Source organism: Diabrotica virgifera, chromosome 7 (genome assembly GCF_917563875.1).
Source record: "Diabrotica virgifera virgifera chromosome 7, PGI_DIABVI_V3a".
In the NCBI taxonomy this organism is placed as follows: Eukaryota; Metazoa; Arthropoda; class Insecta; order Coleoptera; family Chrysomelidae; genus Diabrotica; species Diabrotica virgifera.
In genome coordinates, this window is record NC_065449.1 from 57,080,978 (window position 1) to 57,107,530 (window position 26,553).

Below are 26,553 nucleotides of genomic sequence, written 5' to 3' on the forward strand. Positions count from 1 at the left end.
CGTGTTCGTCGCATAAACCGAACGCAATAATTTTCGACGCACACAACGTACACGCTCCATCGATTATCGGTTTTTGAGCGAAGATCAAAGGATTCGCGTCGCATACAGTTTGTAGTGTGAACGAATGATAAACAAACTTTTGATGGTCGAGTAGTTAAATTTGCAACGTAAATTCTTGCGACGAACCATTAGTTCAATACGGACGTAAAAATTTACCAGTGAGAACGTTTAGTAACATAATAAATTACTACAAATATAGCACAAGAATAATAAATTATAGTGTGCACTACCTTCGCTCACTCAAACTATTTAATTTATCTCAGTCGTTTCATAGCCAACATATCGCACCTCCGTTCAAACAGTGTCACAACTCATAAAAAAATAAAATCGTTTTATTGCAGCAACAGTTTAATAAAACTACAGATTCCTAAGATAATAATCATTTTGATTATTGAGCTACATACAACCCCTTCGCAAGAAAACCACCCCATCTTCCCGGCTTAAGAGAGAGTTGTTTTTAAAATGAATTAAATTAATTATTTGGCGACTACAACATGTCGTTTAATAATTTATGAGCTCCCAAAATACGCGCATTCAGATCATTAAATTGCAATTACTTTTGTATAGTGCAGTCAGTGTTAAAAATCAACTATTACATTACCTTAAATTTCGGTGAACCTTCATCGATTTTCACGAAAATTAGTGGTTAGAGAATACCTCAAGAAACAAAGATGACATGGTGCCACCTTGCGCCTTTACCCTGAGAGTGGATACCACCCCTTCTCGGGGGTGAAAATTATTTTATTAAAAATAAATCCACAAATCCATAGAAGGACAAATTATAAGCAAAATTTGTTATATAAAATTATTAAAATAAATCAATACCTTTTGAGTTATTAAAGATCAAATATTTTAATTTTCGTGAAAAAAATGCATGCTTTAAAGCGATTTTTCATAAATAACTCAAAAACTGAAAGTTTTTACAAAAAAGTTTTCATTAGCAAAATTGAAGCTAATGAAAAATATAATAAATTCCTTACTGGCAAAAACTTTAAATTAAAGTAAGTTATGTAATTGAATGTATATTTTTTCTGCGAGTAATCAAATCTAAGGATCCAATCTTAAATAACGGGAAAACGATGCATTTTATAACATATACTTACTAAATACTTGTCAAAATACATAGAAATACCTATCAAATGAGCTCCAGAAAAAGTTGATAGCATCAACATTTATACTCCAAAAATTTTTCCAAAAAAATGTTATTGTGGTGTTTTTAAAATAACTCTGTTATACCCTATTCCACGAATATACGACTGTGTTGGATTATTTCGACAACGAATATTTTATTGTGCAAAATATGAAGAACGAAAATAAATTGCAAATTACATTGCTGTTTATTGGACTAATTATTAGAGCCGTTTACTTTCGTACTTCTTATGTTGCACATTGAAATATTCGTTGTCGCGATAATCCAAAACAGTCGTATATTGGTGGAATGAACCATAATTTTTATATCAGGCACATCCAATTATTTGATAGGTAATTTCAAGAGCTATGAAACTGTATTACATTTAATCTTTCAAATACTTTATTTTTTTAGGATAATAGGTTAAAGGGCTTCAGGTACATTGTTCTCGCAGTAAAATTTATTCCTAAACGTTTCTATCTTGGTTATTTTGATTCATATAGAAATAAAAAGACAAGTAAAATCTTTGCTAATAAAAAAACTCTAATTTCGTTCTCTATCATTTTTTACGTGTATCGAGTATTGTTGGAGTTAGTCATATAGGTTATGATAAAAAATATATTTTTTAAAATATGCATTCTAAATCGGTCAAAATGTTTAAGGTCATTACTTATGCTAAAGTAAAGAAAGTCTTATAGGGATTACTAAAGATTTTAATTTTTGTGGAAATGGTGTACGTTTTATTTTTCACTTTTTAGTTTATTGAATGTTTTATTAGCTTTAATTTTCGTAACGATTACTTTTTTGTAAAAACTTACAGTTCTTGAGCGATTTACGAAAAACCGCTTTAAAACATGCATTTATTTCAAGAAAAATTAAAATCTTTGATCTTTATTAACTCAAAAGTATTGATTTATTTTAATAACTTTATATAACAAATTTTGCTTATAATTTGTGCTTGTATCGATTTGTGGAGTTATTTTTAATAAAATAATTTTCACCCCCGAGCAGGGGTGGTATCCAGCCTCAGGGTAAAGGCGCAAGGTGGCACCATGCCACCTTTGTTTTTTGAGGTATTTTTTAACCACTCACCAATTTTCGTGAAAATCGATGCAGGTTCACCGAAGTTTAAGATAATAGTTGATTTTTACCTTCAGTGATCCAATTTAATGATCTAAATGCGCGTATTTTGGGAGCTCATAAATTATCAAACGATATGTAGTCACCAAACAATTAATTTAATTCATTTTAAAAACAACTCTCTCTTAAGCCGGGAAGATGGGGTGGTTTTCTTGCGAAGGGATTGTAGCTCAATAATTGAAATGCGCGTGATTTAAGAGTTTATTCGTAGAGTATATAAGATATACGAATTATATCCGCGATACATTTTTAATTTTCTCAGCATTTTTCTCTTAGTTAAATCAATTAAAGGGTTGTTTGGGGGTGACGGCGATGAGCTCAAAAATCGAAACTATATCACTTCGAGAGCTCATAAATAGCTCGTAATTCTGCCTCAAAGATCGATTCAATATCCCTATTTTTAAGTAGTGGGGGCTGAGTCAGCCCCCCAATAAAATAATAAATTCCTGCTCAGTGTAACGAGCTCAAAATTTTTAATTTGAGGAATATGAAAGCTTCTAATTAGCTCATAAATCAGAGCTATTTGCTTTTTAATTTTTGCAAGTAGGGGGGCAGCTCAACACGGGTGATTTACTCTATGACCACCCTTTTTGTTATACTCTGTATATTTTATTTATGAATACTAACAAGATAATTTTAGTACATTATGTTACCTTCTGGTTTCTTTTTCTAAATATCGTATAGCTCTTTCATGGAATTCTCTCTTTTGGTTGTCTGTTAATAAATTGTATGTAGTCTCTCTAAATTCAGATGAACGAAATCTAAGGTAGCCACAAGAGGCATATTTTGGTAGATCTCTGCATGCTTCTAAAATATTAAACATTAAAAAAATAATTTTTAGTGTCATTGTATAAGCATAAGCATTTAACTTTAATAAATACGTATTATTAATATGTATTATTACGTAATAATATACAGGGTGTAACGAAAATACAGGTCATAAATTTAATCACATATTCTGGGACCAAAAATAGTTTGATTTAACCTAACTTACTTTAGTACAAATGTGCATATAAAAAAAGTTACAACCCTTTGAAGTTACAAAATGAAAATCGATTTTTTCCAATATATCGAAAACTATTAAAGATTTTTTATTGAAAATGGACATATGGCATTTTTATGACAGTAGCATCTTAAGAAGAAATTATAGGGAAATTTGGACACCCTATAAATATTTTATGGGGGTTTAGTTCCTTTAAACCCCCCCCAAACTTTTGTGTACGTTCCAATTAAATTATTATTGTAGTACCATTACTTAAACACATTATTTTTAAAACTTTTTTGGCTCCTAGTACTTTTCTCGAAAAGTCAGTTTTTATTGGGATATTTTGAATATTTGTCAAATCCACCACATATTTGTATATGGAGGTACGATTATGGAGACTTTGTAATAATATGAAAATTTATGTTTGATTTACATTTGTAGGTATATTTTGAACCGTATTAAAAAAGAAGCCATATCTCGATAAAAGGTGCCTTCTCGAAAAAATACAAAGAGGCAAAAAAGTTTTAAAAACACTGTGTTTAACTAATGGTACTGCAACAATATTTTAATTGGAACGTACACAAACATTTGGGGGGTTTAAAAGTAAAAAACCCCCATAAAATTTTTATGTAAACATAAAAAATAAGCCTCAACTCGATAAAAACTGCCTTATCGAAAAAATACTAAGAGGCAAAAAAGTTTTAAGTATATTAAATTTAACTAATGGTATCACAATAATAATTTAATTGAGACGTACACAAAAGTTTGGGGGGTTTAAGGGAACAAAACCCCATAAAATTTTTATGGGGTGCACAAATTTCACTATAATTTTTCTTTAAGATGCTCCTACCATAAGAATGCCACATATCCATTTTTAATACAAAATCTCTAATAGTTTTCGATATATTCGAAAAAATCGATTTTCATTTTGTAACTTCAAAGGGCTATAACTTTTTTTATGTACATATTTGTACTAAGGTAAGATATAGGTTCATTCGAACTATTTTTGGTCCCAGAATATGCGATTAAATTTATGACCTGTATTTTTGTTACACCCTGTATATTGAGACCACAAAATAAAATTAGCAATTTACAACATAGATACTGTTACATAGTGAATACAAGAGTGAATTTAAAGAAACAAAAATAAAAATGCAATAATAAAAGCAATAAAATATCAAAACGAATAACCGAACAGCTATGAATTGCAAAACATGGAGGATTATTAAAGTCTAAGAATTGACATTGTAATACTGTAAAATCTCAGTGTCATACGAAGTTGCTAAATGCCAAAGTGCTTGTCAAAAATGTGGCTTTATTCCCAAATAGTAAATTAAAATAAAAAGCTATTATTAAACGCGTCCAAAATGCCTAGAATGCATTTGTATGACGCGAAAAAAAACGAGACCCATTCCCAAACTCAATAATTTTAACTCAATTTTATTAAAAACAAGAGCTTTATATAATTTTTATTTTGAAGACCCTAAAGCTAAGAGACTCAACATTTACAGAGATAGCCAAGCAGCTATTTTGTCAGTAAAGAACCCACGCACGAAATCAAAACTGGTGAGAAACTGCTAAGATATCCTCAACAACCTGACAAAAGACAATAATGTGTCTAATATGGATGCTGGGTCATGAAGGGGTGCATGGGAACGAACGAGCAGATATGTTGGCAAAACAAGGCTCGAGAAAAACTGTTGAAGGCCCAGAACCTTTCTGTGGCGTCACTAAAGATGCTACAAAAAATGAGGTTCAGAAATGGCAATGTAAGGAATCATTAAAAGAAATGGACGGCCGCGCAATGGAAAATTCAGTCCAGAAAACTCTCGAACAGTTTGATGAATCTCAATAAACGAGAGATCAAAACGGTCACTGAAATGGTGACTAAGCATTGCCAAGAAACCACCTATACAAGGCAAGGTGAATGAATCATGGTGCAGAAAGTGCTATATGGAAGAAGTGACTGCCATATATATATATATATATATATATATATATTGATGTGATCTTGATTATTGATATGAGATAATATTTTTATATGTCATTTAATTTAATCAATGCATTAATAATAATCTAATTAATTTACCAGATCACATATCAATATGTTTTCAATCTCAGGGCTTTTTATAAAATTAATTACTTACATACGTGGCTTCTAAGTATTTCTCAATGGTTCCTAATCGGGATAGGAAAGAAAAAAGTAAAATAATAACACATATGGGTTACAATTGTAATCAAAATATTGTTTATTTTATTTAAATGGCAATCACTGCTTAATATTTGCTATATCTTATTATTCTTAAACATAACATTTACACATGGGAATCTTATTTCCTTTTGGTTTCCAATTGAAAGTTTTTATTAACATTTAACTATTATGATTTATTAGCAACAATTCTATTTAAGTTTGATGAAGCTTTTCTGATATTATTGATTATGTTTCTTCAATTTTAAATGTGGTATTTAATACGAAAAAACCCATACATTCATGTCCAAACAAATGAGACTGACCTTTTTCTGGTGAACTGAGAATGTCTTCACACAAGACCCGTTTCCTGCTATCCTTGGCTGCAATCAAAACCTCATCCTGGCTTCCAGTAATGTTCTCCTCTGAAACTAGCTCGTATAGCTCTCGTTTCCTGCTTCTGTCGTGATGCTGTGTTCTACCTTTTTCGAAACTGCAATCAGCTACCGGGAACTCTTGGCTCAAGGAGGTTATTTTACTCTCAACCTGGCCTACCTCTCGTTCCACGATAGATACTCCACACTCACGGAACTACACCGGCTTTCTCCCTCTCCGTACACTACCGTCTACTACTGGACTTCACTTCTCGACAGCTCAAAACATTCTGATCTCTATTTGTCATTCATTCCCCTACTTTCTAAATATCCCTTCCAGATTCACAAATCAAACTTCCACCACCAACTCTCATTCGCAGTATTCCTCAAAACCAATTTTTAATCTTTCTAAATATGCTTAATGGATTTCAAAAGAAAAATAGTTAATTCCCATTCTAAAATTACTTTCTACTAATTACAAAATTTAATGATCTATTATCTACTTCCACTAAGTCTTATTTAGCATCGGCTAATGATCGAACCTTCCGCGAACAACGATAATGACCTGTTATCGATTTCACTTGAGTTTTATTTAATCACTTCTTAAAATTAAATATAACAATTTGTTGTATACAGGTTGTTCTAAATTTATATGCCCGTGGTTGAGAAAATTGAAAATATTTTATATTAAATTGAATTTTGTTTATAATTATCAAAATTTAATTTTCATATCAAATAGAAATATAACAAATTCCCGCCTTGTATTCGATAAAATTTATCTGCATTTTTTAAATAAATTTTCTCGAGGCAAAATCAACTCCCTGTATATTTCCTTACTTTAATCTACGTCTTATACCCCTTCTTCTTGTATTACTCTAATTAGTCCCACCTGTAGAGTAATTGTTTCCTTATTTTCAGTGTCCTCATCCTGTGTTAGAGTGTCGGCTATTATGTTGTTTTTCCCTTTTTCCCATATCAATCTTCTGTCTTTTTCCTCAGATTTTTCACATACTTTTACCGTGTATTCTGCATCCTCGTTTTCATATGCCTCCTCTTCAAATGCCACTGTTTCGATCATATCTTTTTCGCTTTCATTTGTTAGCTTTATTTCTTCTTCTCCTGAGCTCATCTCTTCTTTTGAGGAATCCCAGTTTTCTTTTGCTTTTGATACTCTCAATTTTTCTTCTTCTGGGCTCAACTCTTCTTTTGAGGAGCCACAGGTTTCATTTTCTTTTGTCTTTTTCTGACTTTTTCTCCCTTTTCTTCTTTGTCCTTGCTTCGTTGCCAAATTCATTTCCACTGTTTGTTCTTTACCTGATTCGTCCGTATTTTGTTTCTCCTGTTCCTTGTCCTGTTCTTCTTCTTTTTCTTCTGTTAGATTCATCGTATTATTTTTAAAATCTATCACTACATGTTTTTCTGCCAATTCGTCAACTCCTACTATCATGTCATGTGACATGTTTGGCATTATTACACATTGTAGTGCATACATCTTCTTACCCAGTCGTACCATTACTCGTATGCCTTCATTTATAGTTGCCAATGTCCGTTTGTTTGCGCCCACTAAATTTACCCTAGGTATTTTGTAAATTAAATTTGTTAAGTTAACTTCTTCTATTAGTTTTCTGTTGACCAATGTTATTTCAGATCCAGTGTCTATCATAATTTTAATTGGTTTCTCGTTGATAAATCCATCCACAAATTTTAAATTAACTCCATTTTTCTTTTCGTTGTTTCTTGCCAATTTAATAAACTCCTTGGTGTTACAAAAGATTCCTGTTTGATTTTTGGTTTTTAGTGAGCGCCGTCGTGAAAAGACGCCGGTTGCTCATCGTTGTTTATATTTTCGTCATAATGTCTCTCTCCGTCATATTCATCTGTCTGGGTATTATTTACTTCTCTTCTATTTTCTCTTGGTCTGTCGGCTCTGTTTCGGTTTTCTCGATATCCCTGTTCATTTTGTCTACCATTATTTCTGTTTTCTTGATTTGCGAGTGTGGTGTTTCTATTCTGGTATTCTCGATTTCTGTCCTCATTCCATTGCCTATTTCTTTGTTCATAATTTCCTCTTCCGTTGTCTCTATTTTCGTTTTCCCTTCTGGGATTAATATCTCGTCTTGTATAGTCCCTCCTATTTTGATTTCTATCTCTGTAATCCTGTGTTTCTCGGGGCCTGTAATCTTCTCGCGACCTTCTTGATTTTCTTTCTCTTAAACGTGATTCTCTTATTTGTAGGAATTGGCATAAACTATCTATGTCTTTGTAGTTTTGCAATGTGATATGGTCTTCCAGCGTTTCTTCGAAATGTCTTGCAATCAGTTCGACTAATTGTTCCGATGAGTAATTATATTGTAAATGTTTTGCGTTATAGTAAATTTGTAATGCATATGTCCTTTCTGATATACCCATCCTATCATTGTATTTCCCATTTTGCAATTCCTTGTTAATTTCCAATTGTTGGACTTTTCCCCAGAAATAATTCAAAATTTTTTGTTCAAATTGTTGCCAACTGTCAAATTCTTCTTCTTTGCAATCGAACCATAGGCTTGCTTCATATTTTAGATGGTTTCTGATAGTTTCTTTTGCTGTTTCGAAATTTCCGATGTGCTGTATTTTCTTTTTCAGGCTATTTATGAACGGCACTGGGTGTAATCTTCTTACATCCCCGCCAAACCTTATCTTCACGTCATCTGTGCTATGTATAACCATTTCTCTTCTTTCTCCGACATTCTGTTGCGTATTGATTCTCGCAATCTTTCTTTCCACTTCTTCTATGTCTGCTTGAATAGCGTTTTGCAACTTGTTTTCCAAACTTTCCATTTCTTTTTTCTGGCAATTCGTAATCTCCTTTATTTTATTTTGAATTTTCATTTCTTGTTCTTTCATCTCGTTTTTCATTGTTGTTAAACATCCTTTTACTTCCTTTTCTATGCGTTCCTCCATTTTCTTGTTGTTCTCTTCTATTGCTTGTTTCATTTTTTGTTGTGTTTCATCCATTTTTTTATCCAATTTTTGTTGTGTTTCATCCATTTTTTGTTATGTTTCATCCATTTTCTGTTGTGTTTCATCCATTTTTTGATCCAATTTTTGTTGTGTTTCATCCATTTTTCGTTGTGTTTCCTCCATTTTTTGATCCATTTTTTGTTGTGATTCATCCATTTTTTGATCCACTTTATCCATTTTCTTTGATGTTTCTTCCTGATTTTTATCCATTGTCCTTTTTGCTTCATCCATTTTTTGTGACTGGAGTTGCATCAGTTGTAATAGTTTATCTATTCCTGATAATTCTTGCTGTTCTGATGCCATGATTGTCGTGTCTAAAATATCTTCTTGGTCTGAATGTTCTTTTTGTTTTTTGTTGTCTTTGCTTTGGCTTCTTGTCACAGACATTTGTTTTCAAGAAGTACTATCCCCGCCAAATATGAAATTTTATTAGTATGTTACCAAGACGACTTTTTCTCACCCAAATATTATAAATTGTCAATAAATATATCAAATGTAAATATCGTAAAAATAAAATATTAAATCAGTTATGTAAAATTTGTACCTAAAGAGATCTAAAATTTTATGTTATCAAATGTAAGTATCTCACTTTTTACCACAGGCATATAAATTTTCAAATACCGGCTTTACTCTTTCTATCCTTCAAATTTGCCACTAGAAATACTTTACAATGCTTTCCACGTTGGACGACAGTAGATGTGATCTTGATTATTGATATGAGATAATATTTTTATATGTCATTTAATTTAATCAATGCATTAATAATAATCTAATTAATTTACCAGATCACATATCAATATGTTTTCAATCTCAGGGCTTTTTATAAAATTAATTACTTATATACGTGGCTTCTAAGTATTTCTCAATGGTTCCTAATCGGGATAGGAAAGAAAAAAGTAAAATAATAACACATATGGGTTACAATTGTAATCAAAATATTGTTTATTTTATTTAAATGGCAATCACTGCTTAATATTTGCTATATCTTATTATTCTTAAACATAACATTTACACATGGGAATCTTATTTCCTTTTGGTTTCCAATTGAAAGTTTTTATTAACATTTAACTATTATGATTTATTAGCAACAATTCTATTTAAGTTTGATGAAGCTTTTCTGATATTATTGATTATGTTTCTTCAATTTTAAATGTGGTATTTAATACGAAAAAACCCATACATTCATGTCCAAACAAATGAGACTGACTTTTTTCTGGTGAACTGAGAATGTCTTCACACAAGACCCGTTTCCTGCTATCCTTGGCTGCAATCAAAACCTCATCCTGGCTTCCAGTAATGTTCTCCTCTGAAACTAGCTCGTATAGCTCTCGTTTCCTGCTTCTGTCGTGATGCTGTGTTCTACCTTTTTCGAAACTGCAATCAGCTACCGGGAACTCTTGGCTCAAGGAGGTTCTTTTACTCTCAACCTGGCCTACCTCTCGTTCCACGATAGATACTCCACACTCACGGAACTACACCGGCTTTCTCCCTCTCCGTACACTACCGTCTACTACTGGACTTCACTTCTCGACAGCTCAAAACATTCTGATCTCTATTTGTCATTCATTCCCCTACTTTCTAAATATCCCTTCCAGATTCACAAATCAAACTTCCACCACCAACTCTCATTCGCAGTATTCCTCAAAACCAATTTTTAATCTTTCTAAATATGCTTAATGGATTTCAAAAGAAAAATAGTTAATTCCCATTCTAAAATTACTTTCTACTAATTACAAAATTTAATGATCTATTATCTACTTCCACTAAGTCTTATTTAGCATCGGCTAATGATCGAACCTTCCGCGAACAACGATAATGACCTGTTATCGATTTCACTTGAGTTTTATTTAATCACTTCTTAAAATTAAATATAACAATTTGTTGTATACAGGTTGTTCTAAATTTATATGCCCGTGGTTGAGAAAATTGAAAATATTTTATATTAAATTGAATTTTGTTTATAATTATCAAAATTTAATTTTCATATCAAATAGAAATATAACAATATATATATATATATATATATATATATATATATATATATATATATATATATATATATATATATATATATATATATATATATATATTACTGTGTATCAATTTATCAATCAAAGATAGAATAAAAACTTTATTAATTTTAATATAACGCGGGCACATAAATTTGATACGTCCTGTATATTGATTTGTTACTATTTATTATAAGTCGTTTTTAAAAAGTGGGTTATCGTTAATAAGTTTTTTTCCCTGAAAAATAAAAAACATTAGGAAAGAAAGTGATATGAATAGACAATGATTGTTCAGGGTATTTGGAGATTATAATGGTGCTTTTTTATGCACGAGGCCAAAAGCCACAGGTAATGATATCTTTAGAAAATAATGTAAAAGAAAGTTTGGAATTTTAATCTCTTTTTGTTTAACCCCGAGTAAATTTTGTAGAATTTCCCGAAAGTAATTATTATGATGGTAGGAATATTTTTGAAAGAATGCGTGGGTTTTTCCGAATAAAAAAAAGAATGGAGAAGAAGAAATGTCTCTGATTGGTTTGGCAATTTGGAATGGGAAGGAGAGAAGGTTGAATTTTCAGATAGTTTTGGAAAGAGAATTTATTATGTGACCGGCATCCCGGAAGAGTAGTCAAAGTTTTCGTGGATAGTTAAAAAGCAAGTACCAGTGGTTGTTTGATAGTGGAGACTGGAGCTGAAAAGTGGAACGAGAGACAGATCAAATTGAGAAGAAATACCTCTTTGATTCTGTATTATTGTGAGAAGGAGAGGGGAGAATTTTGGAGTTGTTTGAATCGAGTACTGGTTAAAAGAGGCCTGGCTCGTTGTTTTTTGGAGAATTAGTGCTGGTGTGCTGCTGGATTGAAGCTTGAGAGCGAAGAGGGCTTTGGTGGGTAGCCTAACATAGTCAACAAGGGAGAGCTGTTTGGGTCAAGAGGAGATATCATTGTGAGTGAAGCAAAAGGTCAGTCAATTTATGTGAAAGATTTTTTTATGTTCGGAAACTAAAATTTTGAGTAAAAGCATATGAATTAAGATTCCAATATTTCAAAAATTAAATAGGAAGTATAAGTAATTTTGCGAATACCTAAATTTGTTTGTTTAGCTTGTTTTATCAAAGTTATCGGGAACAAACCGATAAATTTTTATTTGAACTAGAATAAATTTAAGTGGTAAAAATTTCATTCGGACAGCTATGTCCACAGGTTTTAATTGATCGATTTTTAGAGTATTGATTTTGATAATAAAAGATATTTCTGTATGCTTATTTATGTATTTCTATTTATTTCCCTTTTCTATTTTTCTCCCGATAAGGATCAACTAAGAGATACTGACACCACGAGAGAAGATAAGTATAACATAAGAGAATTTAGATATTTTTTTAGATTATAAAAAGGCACCCTGAGATTTTTTCTTAATTTGTTGTATGATTTACGACAATTGGAAAATTGATTAAATAATTAATTGGAGTAATTAAATAAAGATTAATTGGTATAAAAGTAACAAAATTAGATCATAACAATATATACTATGCCATTGCAGTGTGCTAAGTGATGTGAGCCAAGAATTCACTGGACAACTGAGGTTTGAACCAGAAGCGATCCTAAAACTACCAATAAGAAAACTGTTGGCCTTCGTTGAGGCCACAGAACTTATTGGAGTTTAAGGAAAAAAACAAAGTATGGTACAGAGGTCTTATGACCAAGTGCCAGAGGCTAACGAGTCTCGTCTGATCTTTGAAGAAGAAGAAGAATTTCTATTTTCTATTTTGTTACATTTTGTAAAAGAGATATATTTTATTTTGCCTTTAACCTTTAATCTAATCCACTAATCGCAACCAAATATCCCAATATGACAAGAAGAAAAAAAAACAAAATTAGAATTAGGAAGAACCTACCATCAATTATTAATCCTTTGCAGCCACATTGAACGTCCATATCAGCATTCGGGTCTTTCAGTCTTTCTTCAAAATTAAGACCACCTTCAATAAAATCACCTTTCGCACAGCTGAGAACTTGAATTTCAAATAGCTTCATCACAGCTATAAAGAAATTTTATTTTTAATATATTTATTTTTATTTATAACGTACATCGACAACTATGGCCATTGGTAAAAGAACACTAATATTATATATACAGGGTAGAGAAAAAGTATGGAAGGACGGTAATTTATCGAAAATGCTAGAACGATTTTTATAGATTTTGCTTAAATTTGATTATTTCAAATCGAACACCCTGTATTTTTTGCGTTTTGAAGTCTGCGTTTGCGTTTATACAGAGAGAGTCTGTAATTTGGATTAAATTCAATATCTCAAATACTCATTGTTTTTTTGAAAAATGCTCAGACCCGTCGATTAGTATTTCAAATTGTCCTTTTTGACATACAATAATAATGTATACAGGGTGTCCCAATTTAGAGATATGACGTCATCGTTGATTTTCTTAAATGGCAACACTGTCATTTTGATAGCTGTTTTGATAGGGTGTGCAAAGTTATACACAACTGCAAAATATCAAATTTTTATTCTCTACCATTTACAAGATAATAGAAAATAACAAAGTTATGTCTGTAATTTGGAATAAATTCAATAATTAAAATACTAATTGTTTTTTTGAAAAATGCTCAGACCCGTCGATTAGTATTTCAAATTGTTATTTTTGACATACAATAGTAATGTATACAGGGTGTCAGAATTAAGAGATATGACCCCATCGTTGATTTTCTTAAATAGCAACACTGTCATTTTGATAGTTATTTTGATAGGGTTTGTAAAGTTATACACAACTGCAAAATTTCAAATTTTTATTTCCTACCATTTACAAGATAATAAAAAATAACAAAGTTATGAAAACCAAGTAATCAAATAATAATTGAATTTAATTATTTCAATTAAGAAAATACTCATAATGTTGCCCTCAATTATTGTCAAATTGTCAATGGGCAACGTTATGAGCATTTGCTTAATTGAAATAATTAAATTCAATTATTATTTGATTACTACTTGTTTTTCATAACTTTGTTATTTTTTATTATCTTGTAAATGGTAGAGACTAAAAATTTGATATTTTGCAGTTGTGTATAACTTTACACACCTTATGAAAATGGCTATCAAAATACAATGTTGTCATTTAAGAAAATCAACGATGACGTCATATCTCTAAATTGGGACACCCTGTATACATTATTATTATATGTCAAAAAGGACAATTTGAAATACTAATCGACGGGTCTGAGCATTTTTCAAAAAAACAATTAGTATTTGAGATATTGAATTTAATAAAAAAAAATAAAAAAAAAATATTGAATTTATTCCAAGTTACTGACTCTCTCTGTATATCTATGTATTATTAATATTATTTATAATTTAAAATAACATACATATAAAGTCAAAATTTGGTGTTAGTTTTGCGAGTAAACTAAATATAAGACCAAATACTTACAATGTAGGGATAGCATCACGAGGTTTTCTCCTGGGTTTTCCTCGTGATGTACTATGAAATCACTAACACAAGAATTTTACTGTCACTTTTGCATGTGGTTGTCTTTTTAAAGATAGATTTTTTTGTGACGGATATTTTTGAGTTAAAGTTGATTTCATGTAAGCGAATGAACTCTTTCAATAAAGTCGTCCCAGGATTGCAATTCATAAATATTGGCAATATAATTTTAAAGTCTTCTACTTTTAAATGTATAATATACTTATGTCTGACTTACCGATATAAATGAGTCAGATTTAATAAATTATTAAAAGAATTTTTTACTAAGCAACAACATTTTTGTTCTATTAATATTTTGAAAACGACTTCCGATGAGGAAGTCGAAACGTTAATAAAATTATTTTTTCAAATTAAATTGTGGCTTATTTCTTAATTAGAATAGTTAATTACGTTATTATATTATACAGGGTGTCCAGAAAATCTCCCGACAAACGAAGACCGGAGATTCTTTAGATAATTCTAAGACAATCTAACCCAATTCACCTAGTCCGAAAATGCTTCTTGAGGGAGCTAGAGCTCTTTGAAGATGGCGTCTTGGAAGTAGTTTTTCTTAACTATCTCAGAACACTGTTATTTAGAAAAATGAAAACTTGTACGCTTATTTAGTTTCCAGAGATAAATCGATTCCATCAATTACGAATTTCTAGTACCGGTCATAAGCGCCCGTTTTGGGTAGGGCAACTGGTATTTTATAGCATAACTTTTTTGTCTTTAACTTTTAAGCATTTTTGATATTGGATTATTAAATTGTAAAGTATTCTAGTACTAAAAGGTACCTACTCTTACTTTAAGGCGGTAGAATACACCGTTTTCTAGAAAAATCGATTTGAAAATTTTTCGTTTATTGAAGTTGAAAAAGATTATGAAATTTTTTTCAAAAAAAGACTGCGTATTCTACCGACTTAAAGCAAGAGTAACTTTTAGTACTAGAATACCTCATAATTTAATCATCAAATGTCAAAAATGCTTAAAAAATAAAGATAAAAAAGTTATGCTATAAAATAACCGTTGACCTACCCAAAACGGACGCATATGACCGGTACTAGAATTTCGCAACTAAGGAAATCGATTTATCTGTGGAAGATAAATAAATGCACCAGTTTTCGTTTTTCTAAATGGTTTTTTTTTATTTTTTTTCAAATTCAACAAACGAAAAATTTTAAAATCGATTTTTCTAGAAAACGGTGCATCTTACCGACTTAAAACAAGAGTACCTTTTAGAATAAGAATACCTTACAATTTAATAATCCAGTATAAAAAATGCTTAGAAGTTAAAGATAAAAAAGTTATACGATAAAATACCAGTTGCCCTTCCTAGAATGGGCGCATATGACCGGTACTAGAAATTCGTAATTGATATAGATGATTTATCTCTGAAAGATAAATAAGTGTACTAGTTTTCGTTTTTCTAAATGGAAGCGTTCTGGGGATATTTAAGAAAAACTAATTCCAAGACGCCATTTTTAAAGAGCTCTATCTCCCTTAGGAAGCATTTTCGGACTAGGTGAATCTCCAGTTTTCGTTTGTCGGGAGAGTTTTTGGACACCCTGTATAGCACTCACCCAAAGCAGTAGTTCGTATTGCAGATGAAGACATTATATAAAGCAACATATCCATGGGAAACGTATCACCCAAAACTGCACTACACTTTAGTAAAAGTTGTTCGTAAGATGTTAGAGCGTCGAAAGTTTTTAAAATGATTACATCTATTGCCAGTTCAGGATCAACATCTTCCAAATTAAATGTTTTGCGAACAATTCCTATGCGTATTTTATCCTCTTGTTTAATTTTGTCAGTAACTGCTGTTAGGTCTGGGAAACTTTCCTGAAAATTGTTTAATTATTTGCTTTTGTAGCTAAATTAAATGTCTAAAATAGTATATCAATAATTAAATGTCTAAAGGAGTAGGTATTTAGGTATATCAACAATAGGGAACTTGCATAAAATTTTAAATTCGAAAAAAAAATGCAATAAATCACAACAGAACATAATTTAAAATATATATCAAGGAAAAAAAAGTTGATTTTTTCTTTCGTTTGGCCCCTAAAAATGATTAAAATCGAGAGAAAATTTGAATTATAGCAGCCAGTCCAATATCATTGGACGTGACGTCATAAAGTTAAAAATGTTCAAGGTCCGTGCCATTAATTCATTACGTGTAATATTCGTCTACTTGTTGTAGTCATTTGATGGTGTATCTTAGTTTAAATCTTTAGATAGTTGCTGTGCACTATATATTTCATAATATTTGAGTGTTTTTGTTAAGACAATTTCTTAACATGACCGAAGAGGGTTTTTCTAAAGGGTTTTATAACTTACCAATTATGAACATAAAACTTTATTACGATTAGTCTCTTTTAATTTTTACTTACCCGACAACTATCTAGAAACATTTTCCATCTTGTGGTCATTTTATCATCTTTTCCACCTAGTTCTTTTTCTTCCATAATCTCAACCCAACGGGCTTTTTCAGCTCTGGTCAATCTAAAAAAACCAACGTGTCAATAACACACCTTAAGTATATAAAGTGAGTTAAAGTTTATATATTATATTACGAGGTAATACATATAATGCGATATAACAAGTCATGTAGATACAGCGAATTTTTGAAACTAGTATGTCGGTCAAAAAATGGATTTTAGCCGGTAACATTTTCGAGCAATAATTTTTTACAATTTTCGGAGAGAATTATCGCAACAGAAATGTCTCGCTGAAATTGTTTCTATGTTTTGGAATGGAGCATCAGACCAGTCAATTATTTATCACTAGTATTGCGAATTTCAACGTGATCGCTCCACTCTCAACGACGAATCCAGGCCAGGTCCACCCAAAACGGTAGTCACACAGCAGAACATTGATGCGGTTCGTCAGCTAATTAAGGATGACCTCCGTGTAACATACTAGGAGATAGAAGCATCTTGGGCCATTTCAAAGGCCTCGATCCAACAGATTCTGTATGAAGAACTGATTGTTACGAAGTTGGTTTCCCGTTGGATCCCTCATCTGTTCACTGAAGAGCAAAGAGCGGTTCGCGTCAATTGGTGTCGAAAAACATTGGAACGGTTCAACCAGGGGAAGCTCCAAAAACGTTTATAGTATAATTATTGGCGATAAATCTTGGATTTACTCCTACAAACCGGAAAATAGACTTTGTGGGTGTTTCACGATGAGGAAAAACCAACAAAAGTGATCAGTTCTCGAAGCTTGTCAAAGAAAATGGTCGGAAATGGAAAAGGAAAATGGTTGTATCAAAATGGTTACTTCTGATTGGTATTTAACCGTTTGTTCACCAGAAGTTATCGCGAAATTCCGACAAAGTACATCATACACCGTATAACCCCGACCTAAGCCCCAAAGACTTCTTCATCTTCCCAAAGGACCAAGAATGCAATGCGTGGGCAGCGATTTCAGTCGCCAGAAGAAGCCATCTATCCTTTTAACTGTTTTACCGATTGGTTTGAACGTATGAAAAAGTGTATCGATCTTGGTGGGACATATTTTAAAAAGCGATAAAGTGCTTTAAGTCTATATATTTTTTGTCATTATGGCTATATGCAAAACTGAAAAGACCACCCTCGTATATATAAATATTTAATTTTCTGCAAAAAAAAAATTTAAGATTTATTAATAGATTTACCTATTATAGAGATATACTTCATTACTCACCTCTTCGTCATATATAAGGGGGCAATGACAATACCATGATTGTAAGCCTGAATTCTTGAAATCTTTTTAATTGATAAACCACCAGATTGCATCAAACTAACTAAAAAGCTTTCTATCCATCCTGGATTACCACTACTTTTTAACTGGATTGTTCTGAAAATAAATTTTATTTTATTTTATTTGAAAGAAAAAGTAAGGGAGAGAAAAGTATTATCGAGGGTCTGAAGTCCCTGAGAACTTCTATAATGATTATTTTAATAAGTCATAGGGGCGAAAAAAAATTTAGTATGATTTTTAATTTCAAATATACTAATCAAAAAAAACTTTTTGTTTATTCTAAGGGACTTTCAGCCCTCGATAATAATGTAATCTTTTATTCTGCGTTCAAATTTTTCAAAAATACTTATTATTTTTTTCAGGATTCCAAAGAAAATGAATGTGTTTAAAAAGAATTCGATCGAAATTTTGCACCTGCGCTTTCCAAAAGGATTAAAGTGTTATTCATTTTTGGAATCACTATTTTAAACGCTTTTAATAAATGAGCTGTCACATGATGTACTTTCTCATTTAAACAAACCAAAGTTGTGGCTCTCACCTGAAGAGAGATCGCGTAAAGTTCGAAACATTGATGTTATAATATACTTTGATTATTTAAAAAATCAACCTGTGCGAGCGTTTTGCTTATGTGCTAAAAATAAATAAGTTAATAAGGGGGCAACACTTTTCCAGCGCACTGTATAAGTGAAATCATATGAGAAATCACACAGTGTAAAGTCCATTAGGTTTAGGACAAAAAAGGGGGATTTGCAAAATTATTAATCAATTAATATCATACATTGAGCTAATGCATTCAGTAATTATCAAAATTAAATACGTTCATAGTAGGACTGAACGAAACTGATTGTAGGGATGAATAGAATTGATTGTAAGAATAACCGTATTTATTGAGGGAGTGAACGGAATTAATTGTAAGAATAAACGGAAATAATTGCAGAAATAAACGAAATACGTTAGGATAAATAACACTGTTTTTGACACAACGAATAGTCTTCGTCGGTCAATTAACGACGTTGTTGTTTCAATGAATGGTGTTCGTTGGCTCAGTGAACAGTGTTCGTAATATTAATAAATGGATGTTCATCCATTCAATAAACGTAATACATTGGATCAACTAACGAACATAATGAATTGATGAACATCGCTTTGCTGTTCCAATAAAACCAAGAATTGGACAAATTTTAAGTATTGCTTTTGTTGTCTGAATTAACATTTTTATTAATATTACGTACCTTTTTCGTTGAGTGTAATCAAAACAGACTGGAGCACTACTACTAATGACACTTCTTCTTATTGAGCCGTCTCCTTTCGAAGGTTGCGATCCAAATGGCAACTGTAGCTTTGTAAACTGCTGCACGAAAAATTTCTGTGGATGAGCGGCCAAACCATCTTCTCAGGTCCTTCAGCCACGAGTTCTAACCTACTGATATTTAGCCCTGTACTTTACCTTCCACTAACACCAGAATCAAAAACGGCAAAAATTTCACTGAGCCATTTAATACTTCAAAAGACCTCCGACAAGGATGTTGTCTATTTCCCACTCTCTTTAAAATATACCTTGACCAATCCTTACAGAGGTGGATAAAAGCAGTAAAACCGATGGGACTGAAAGTGGGAGACGACTCCCTATTTACATTATATTTTGCGGACGACCAAGTTGTTATAGCCCAAGATCAAGATGACTTAAGCTATATGATACGGAAGTTAAATGAACATTACCAACAGGCAGGATTAGTAATAAATATGGACAAGACAGAATACTTCATAGTGGGAAACGAAGGCATTGAAAACCTACCATTGGAACAAGGACATATTGTTGGTGTGAAACAATGCAAATATTTGGGAGCTATATTTAACAAACGAGAAAATAGTGAAGATGAAATACAACATAGGATCAATAAAGGTAGAAGCATCGCTAGATCCCTCAATTCAATTTTATGGGACAAAGATATCATGAAGGAAACAATGAGAATAATATATGAAAGTATAATGAAGAGCGCTACAATTTACGGTGCAGAAGTTTGGGATATAAGTGCAAGAAATAAAAAGAATCCACTTAGTACAGAAATGGACTTTTTGGGGAGAGGTTTGTCAGGTTTCGAGATTAGAACATGTAAGAAATGAAACAATTAGAGAACATATGATGGTAGAAAAAACTATAATAGATGATATTGAAAAGAGACAGCTGACATGGTTCGGTCACGTTAAAAGAATGAATGAGACTCGCTGGCCGAGAAAAATATTAGAGTGGGTCCCACCGGAGAGAAGAAAAAGAGGACTACCACGGAGAAGCTGAAGGGACAATATTCAGGAGGCAATGGATTCGAGGCAATTAGATGAAGATATGTGTTACGATAGAAAAAATTGGAAGGTGGGTATGGAGAGGCGGCGACAGCCGTAGGAATCCATTATTATATACTTTACCTTCCAATATGACACTATTTAGTCTCTTATTATTAAGAAGTAATACTTACTTTTCAAGCTCAGGAGGTATCCCATCCACTTTTAACATTTGGCATGCTAATCCTACATGATACCATTTTTCTATAGCCTTTAATGTTACTACTTTAACTTTAGGATTTTCAAAAATTTTTAAGGCTCCTGGTGATATGGTGGTTTCAGTTTCCAAAGTTACGACAGTAAATACAGTATTAATGTCTATTAGTACCTCTAGAAGTAACCAAGATTCGTCATCAATGCATTGTGAATTGTCAATAATGAGAACTTGGAAAGTTTGAAAGATCTAGAACAAAAGGGATATAAAAATAAGTAAACAAATTAGATTAAAACATCAGTATTGATATATCAAAAAGATCTAGTACAAAAGAAATATACAAATAATTAAGCAAGTTAGCTCTAGGTCTCTATGAAGATCACTGTTACAGCAGTAACAAGGGGTATAGAACTTAGAAGAAGTTCCCTAATACTTTATTTTGGAAGCATTGTGTAGTAAGATAAGTATCTTACGAATACTTTTACAAAATATAAGTTCTTTTAGTTTTTTCTAGACGAATGAAAGCGGAATGTGACTGCATATCGTAGAGTTTTTTTCGCTTTCTTTATTCGTCGTCTGTTGTCTTCTAAATTGTAAAAGTCACAGATTAAGGATGTACCAGAAATAAGTTTCAACAAGAAAAGTTTTCAGATTTAAATAATAGGGCTTTTTATTCACAGTCATTTATTGTTTCAAGCTTCTGTCATGTGTCGTATAATATTAAGATATCTATGTCATACGTCCTTGGTTTGTATTATTGGTATATACCAGTGGTTCCCAACCTTTTGTGTCAGGCGACCCACCTTCTGATGTTTTTTCATATTCGCGACATATTCGATTTCATATTCATATGGGAAAAAATAAGGAACACGGTTACTATACGCTACTCAGCTACTGAAAGAGCCACGCCGCGACCTATCTGAAATCCGCCCGCGACCCACTAGTGGGTAGCGACCCACCGGTTGGGAAACGCTGGTATATACCAATAATGTATGATGTAGATATAGATATTAGACGACACATGACAGAAGCTCGAAACAAATGACAATCAATGAAAAGCCCTATTATTTACCATTTTAATTTTTAATATAATGGTGAATTCTGTATTTGAGACTTTTCGCTTTTATTTAAATTATTAATAACGAAATAACTGACTACTGCATTTATTTATAGATATTATAAAAACACAAAACATTGTGTTGGCTTTGTTTACTTACAAAATTAGAGCATAACGCCAACGGTATTACTACGTGCACGTTGACGACATAGTTGTTTTTCTGCTACCTAAGCAATAATGCACATATTATATAATCAAACTTGACCCAGTGAGAGTGTGTGTCATAATAATTTTTTGTTATAAATAAATGCACGCGAAATAATCTGCCAATAATAATTAGAATTTGATACCCGCAATTTGAGCGATGATCTCTGTTGAAGATATAACGCGGTACGTCCTCAGCTAATAACAAATAAATAGTGATATGGCTATATAAAAGTGTGTTCCTGAATTAACTACTCCTCTTCAAGGGCTCCATTAACCCTTATTATATTATAAATACTTTATTTTCTTGGATTTATGTATTGATTATATTGAAACGGAGTATTCTTCTGTTTATTTTATTTAATCCCTTCTATTTCTATATCATTCTTAGATTTCAAAAGTTCTTTTATTTTATAATTTGCCGCTTTAAGATTATCATGAATACCACCTGATGTTTGACTTTTTGGGAAAATTTAAATAATTTTGGTTTACTAATAATAAATAAATTATATTATATCCGTTAAAATTAAAGCATAAAGAAAAATTTACCATAAAACGGGCTAACTTAACCATATATGGTCCAATTCAAACAATTAGACGTGCACGTCATAGATTTAATGACGTCAAAACCAACTGGTACAAACTTGACGGCAAACAAGTTCAACACATTTTGCCTCAAATACAGTCGGAAAAATGAAAGAATACCCATGAACGATCATATCAAGCACATATTTTGAATTTGCTGCCTTTTTCTATAAATAAAAAACGAGAGAGATATATTATTAAGTGTTGTCTACAAAGCAAAAACCTTATCCAAGACATACGCAGTTATATATTTATAATTGACAGAGTGAGACGGCGATACAATTGTTCAACGTAGTTACATAACGTGTGCATATTACTCTGACTTTTCAATCATAGTGTATGAAATTACAGGTTTTTATATTTTTACGAATGTACATTTATTTGCAGATAATGTCTGGAAAATGATCTGGAAACCTAATTATCTGAATTCATTAAGTTTACTTTCATTTTAATCACTTAATGCAGCTGACATAAACGACATTTTTTAAGTTCCTGTTACTATTTAAGTCTACTGGGAACTTTAACATGGAGAAATTCATAATACTATATTTGCTTACTCATTATTTTTGTATTATTAATATATATCAAATAATTAATTACGGTAGTAATAGTAACATTTATCACCAATAAATATATATTATCAGAAAAAGAATAACATCACAAAAATTTTTTGACACATTCTTACATAGCGAAAAATCGTACGGTGATGTAGTAGTCACATCCGTTTATTTTCAGTATACGCTGTGAGCTCGTACGTAGAGGGGATATTTAAAAATTCGCGAGCGCCAGTAGTGACAAGTATGTAAACGTTTACTGGAAATTTGACATAAATGTCAAAGTGATTAATTTAAAATTAAAAATAAAAACATTAATTATAAAAAATATTAGTTGGTCAAAGCTGTGGTATATATTTTTACCTTAAATATACTTACGTTTTAAATACTGAATTTAAGTTTTTTTAATGTTCCGTAATATGTAATTATAATAGCGCCATCTACACGATAATTGTGAAAGTATCCAAAGTAAGAAATTAATATTCCATCAATAGAACGTCAAAATGATTAGCAAAATCTTAAAAAAATCGATTACAATTTAATTACTTTTTTGCGTTGTAAGTATTAAGCTATAACAATTAAATAATAAATTTAAAAGATACCGGTGAAAGTTGCATTACTAATCCGCTAGGAGCGACACCAGCGGAGCTCAGAGCGTATAGGGTTTTTCATCGATTGTCATTTGTTTCGAGCTTCTGTCATGTGTCACATAATATTAATATATCTACGTCATACGTCTTTGGTTTGTATAATGGTGGATACCAATAACGTATGATGTAGATATATTAATTTTATATGACACATGACATAAGCTCTAAACAAATGACTGTGAATGAAAAGAACTATTAATTTAGTTTAGACTTTGTTTTTACTAGAAATTTTTGATTTGATTCGTATGCATATCATCGATGACGCATGGGTATTCTTTCATTTTTCCGACTGTATTAGTTTTTCGCTACTGTTACGTTTAGCAGGAAAGCGCTGTTGCCAAATAAAAAAACATATATTTATTTACTTCAGCAGCTACCGGCCATACTGTTTCTCTATGTCTTTAAGAGTGTGAAACAAAGATAACTATCTGTACCATAAGTGTCAAACTCATGTTGTCCTAGAGAAGGTTATGCAAGATTTCTTTATAGGTGAGAACTTGGTTAAAATATACACTGTCATTATGAAGCTGTCTACACACTAAATTCTGCTACTTTAATTTCTCGATTTGATTTTGATTCAAATTTTTGGATATTGGCCTAACTGGTAAAAAATTGTTGAATATTGCAATAAATAAAAATTAATATTCGGTAATTTGTTCTTGTATGGATTTACAAACAAAAATCAGAAGCCACTACGAGGTGACCGCTCTTATCTATCGTAAATTATTGAAATTACTACAACAGTAAACTTGAAAATAGTGGTCCTAAACAAATTGTAGGAAGAGTAGTATTTGGAAACATAGATCTTTTCCCCATTTAGTTGTTTGGTGTTTGTCAATACGTGTATACCTAAAAATTATCATGAATAATAGTGATTATACGTCTAGTTTACCGAAATTACGACAAAAGAGGTGTATACATAGAAATGAAAAAGAAAACTTGTACTTACATAAAAATAAAAAGAAAAATGATGGATTACCAATTTTTCCGAAAACGTTTTGTTTTGTGATGTAACCCTTATTGGGGTATATACCTTTTACAAAGGATCTTGCATTTTTTTTTAAGAAAACTTGTGTGAGGTGTGGATTATGGAGTATCTGCCACTAATGTATGCAGCAATGTCTTGTAATCATTTCAAGACCATGCTAAGATTTATATGATTTGACAACGAAAATACCCACGAAGAACGCAAACAATTGTTTGCGTACCGATAAAGCTACACTCATGCGAGATGCAACAAGGCTCCAAACCATCCCAATACATAACCACTGATGAACAATTGTTTCCATTTAGAGGCCGCACAAATTTTACACAATACCTTCCAAATTTGCTAAATATGGGATTAAAGTATTTTTGGCTTATGATGCATCAAGCGCTTATCTCGTACAAGATCATCTTTATGTTGGAAAAACAGCATATGGTTCCTGAAAAGTTAACGTTGGCAAACAGTTTTGGATCTGGTCACGTCTTATAAAGGTTATGGGCAGAATGTTACCACAAATAACTTTTTTACCAGTTTTAAATTGGCTAAATTCTTGAATTCATGGCACATAACGTTAGTAGGGCTAGTAGGCACAGTTAGAAAAAATAAGAGATTTCTTATTTATTTTCTCAAGCAAACAAGGAAAGAGCTGGTTTTCCACAAATTTTGCATACAATAATGATGCTACTGTAGTTTCTTATAGGTGCCAAAGAAAAACAAAGCAGTAGTGCTACTCTCGTCAGTGCATATGACAGAAAAAGTAGAAGACAGTGAAGTAGCAAAGCCGGAAATAATTCAGTATTACAATAAAACCAAAGCGGAATTGTTAACTTGGATAAAATGCTGGGTGAGTATTTGACAGTATACTCACCCAGCATTTTATGTCAAACTTTGCGTTGACCCTTCATTTTCAATTCAAAATTTTCAATTCATTGTCTCATTCATCTTCATTTCAATTTCGAAAGTAAAAACCGACTGATGATGAGGAGCCGTTTTCTTCGTAGTGCTGTAGAAGTGGTCCTTGGTCAAAACGTTGTTGTATGTATTTGCTGAAGATACTCCTCCTCAAGTATCTCATAGCATTCGTGGATCTACTCCAGTAACCGGAAGTTGTCATGTTTGTCGAAACGTACGGAAAACAGCGTAAAACGAGAAATACGTGTTTACTTTGTTTTCTACTGTGTGTGACGAACATTCTTTGGTTAAAACGATATATGTATGTGTTGCGAAAATCTACAATAACATTCATTTTTGTTTTTTTTTTGTTCAAATAAGCTGTCATTTAAATACAAAAGTTATTGTTTTTTAAAATTATTTATTTAAAAAAATGTAAAAGGTAAAATGTACCTATATGCCGTCCTTTATGGGAGTAGGAACTATTTAAGCCTCCTTCTGGAAACTGAATAAAGATTTTTTTGTTCCATTTGGCTCACATAATCTACTGGATAAATGTAGAGATGTCACAAAAATTTCAAGTCTCTAACTCTTTGAAAAAAAAAGTTATCACAATTTGAAAACTCAAAAGTTGCAATTGTACCTATGGGAGCGTTCAAGTATTACGTAACGCGATTTTTGAAGATTTTTGACCCCCCTCCCCCCTACGTAACGCACTGTAATGGGCGTTTAACTATTGCGTAACGCAATTTTTGAAGATTTTTGACCCCCCCCCCCCTTACTACGTTACGTAATACTTGAACGCTCCCTATGCCGCCCGACGAAGGTTAAAATAATAATATATCTATATTTCGTCTCTCAAGATTATAATTTGAAAACAATATTTTGACATTATATTTAACCTCCAATATTATGACAGATGTCAATTATAATTTCCAAGCTCACCGAATATAATAATGACGTCATATAAACCCATCACTAATTCTAGCCAATGAAATGCTCGCTGTAATACGAATAGCATGTAAAA

General features: G+C 31.7%; 1 protein-coding gene across 1 annotated transcript in view; it reads right to left on the reverse strand.

The window, feature by feature from the left end:
* LOC114330859 (adenylate cyclase type 10-like) overlaps window positions 1–26,553 on the reverse strand; it is a 124,716-nt gene that overhangs the window by 49,807 nt on the left and 48,356 nt on the right. Inside the window, exons 12-17 of the mRNA XM_050656847.1 lie at window positions 20,581–20,849; window positions 18,050–18,202; window positions 16,756–16,867; window positions 15,946–16,207; window positions 12,783–12,926; window positions 2,983–3,136 (exon numbers count right to left, since the gene is read on the reverse strand). Coding sequence (XP_050512804.1) covers window positions 2,983–3,136; window positions 12,783–12,926; window positions 15,946–16,207; window positions 16,756–16,867; window positions 18,050–18,202; window positions 20,581–20,849 — 1,094 coding nt within the window. The remainder of the gene's footprint in view (window positions 1–2,982; window positions 3,137–12,782; window positions 12,927–15,945; window positions 16,208–16,755; window positions 16,868–18,049; window positions 18,203–20,580; window positions 20,850–26,553) is intronic.